Here is a 1531-nt window from a genome sequence, read left to right as displayed (position 1 = left end):
CCCCCCCCCCCAGGAGCGAGGAGCGCAAGGCGCTGACCCCGCGGGCGCTGCCCCGTCGGCCCTGCAAAGTGCTGCTCAACTCCCTGCACAGCCTGAGCCAGCAGCTGCAAGAGAGTGAGTTGGGGGGGGATATGGGGGATATGGGGGATGTAGGGGATATAGGGGATGTAGGGGTTATAAGGGCTATAGGGCTTATAGGGGCTATAGGGGCTGTAGGGGCTGTAGGGGTTGTAGGGGCTGTAGGGGTTGTAGGGGCTGTAGGGGCTGTAGGGATTATAGTGGCTATAGGGGCTGTAGGGGTTATAAGGACTATAGGGATTATAGGGGCTGTAGGGGTTATAGGTATTATAGGGGTTATAGGTATTATAGGGGTTACAGGGGCTATAGGGGCTATAGGACACCCCCTATGGGATTATTTGGGGTTGGATTTTATAGGGGTTATAGGACACCCCCTATGGGGTTATTTGGGGCTGGGGGGGGTTATGGGCTGTAGGGGTTATAGGGGCTATAGTGGCTGTAGTGGCTATAGGGGCTATAGTGATTATAGGAGTTACAGGGGCTATAGGGGCTATAAGACACCCCCCTATGGGGTTATTTGGAGTTGGGGGGGGTCAGCACTCCCAATAGGGGTTATAGGGGCTGTAGGGGTTATAGGGGCTATAGGGCTTATAGGGGCTATAGGGGCTATAGGGGTTATAGGGGCTATAGGGGTTGCAGGGGTTGTAGGGGCTATAGGGGTTATAGGGGCTATAGAGGCTATAGGACACCCCCTATGGGGTTATTAGGGTTGGGGGGGGGTTAGGGGCTGTAGGGGCTATAGGGATTATAGGGGCTATAGGGATTATATGGGCTATAGAGGCTCTAGGACACCCCCTATGGGGTTATTAGGGTTGGGGGGGTTAGGGGCTGTAGGGGCTGTAGGGATTATAGAGGCTATAGGGGCTATAGGGATTATAGGGGCTATAGGGATTATAGGGGCTATAGGGATTATAGAGGCTATAGGGGCTATAGGGATTATAGGGGCTGTAGGGGCTCTAGGGGCTATAGGGATTATAGGGTCTATAGGGTCTATAGGGGCTATAGGGTCTATAGAGGCTCTAGGACACCCCTATGGGGTTATTAGGGTTGGGGGGGGTTAGGGGCTGTAGGGGCTATAGAGATTATAGAGTCTATAGGGTCTATAGGGGCTCTAGGACACCCCCTATGGGGTTATTAGTGTTGGGGGGGCTCTATATCCCTCTGCCCCCCCCAGTGTCCGACCGGCCGCTGGAGGACGCGTCCCTGGAGCTGCTGCTGAGCGACTCGGAGCTGCTGTACGGGCGGCACAAGCAGCTGGAGCTGGAGATTCGAGCCGCCTTCCTGCGCTTCATGGCCTGTCTGCTCAAGGGATATCGCTCCTTCCTGCAGCCCATCGCCCCCAGCCCCCCCGACAGCAGCAGGGAGACCAGCAGCCTGTTCCAGCTGCAGGGTGGGGGGGGGACGGGGGGCTTTGGGGAGGGGGAGAGGGGGAAGGGAGTGAGGGTTTGGGGGG

General features: G+C 56.7%; 1 protein-coding gene across 1 annotated transcript in view; it reads left to right on the top strand.

Annotated features, from left to right (window-relative positions):
- The window catches only part of LOC107307742 (DENN domain-containing protein 4B-like), a gene marked incomplete at its 3' end in the record, with an annotated part of 15448 nt that extends 14073 nt beyond the window's left edge, over positions 1-1375 (top strand). Inside the window, exons 9-10 of the mRNA XM_015851250.2 lie at positions 14-114; positions 1253-1375. Coding sequence (XP_015706736.1) covers positions 14-114; positions 1253-1375 — 224 coding nt within the window. The remainder of the gene's footprint in view (positions 1-13; positions 115-1252) is intronic.
- Between the last annotated feature and the right edge of the window lie 156 nt (positions 1376-1531).

This window comes from Coturnix japonica, unplaced genomic scaffold, assembly GCF_001577835.2.
Source record: "Coturnix japonica isolate 7356 unplaced genomic scaffold, Coturnix japonica 2.1 chrUnrandom838, whole genome shotgun sequence".
Taxonomy (NCBI): Eukaryota; Metazoa; Chordata; class Aves; order Galliformes; family Phasianidae; genus Coturnix; species Coturnix japonica.
Note: the sequence above shows the minus strand (reverse complement) of the source record. Positions and strands in the feature narration are given on the sequence as shown.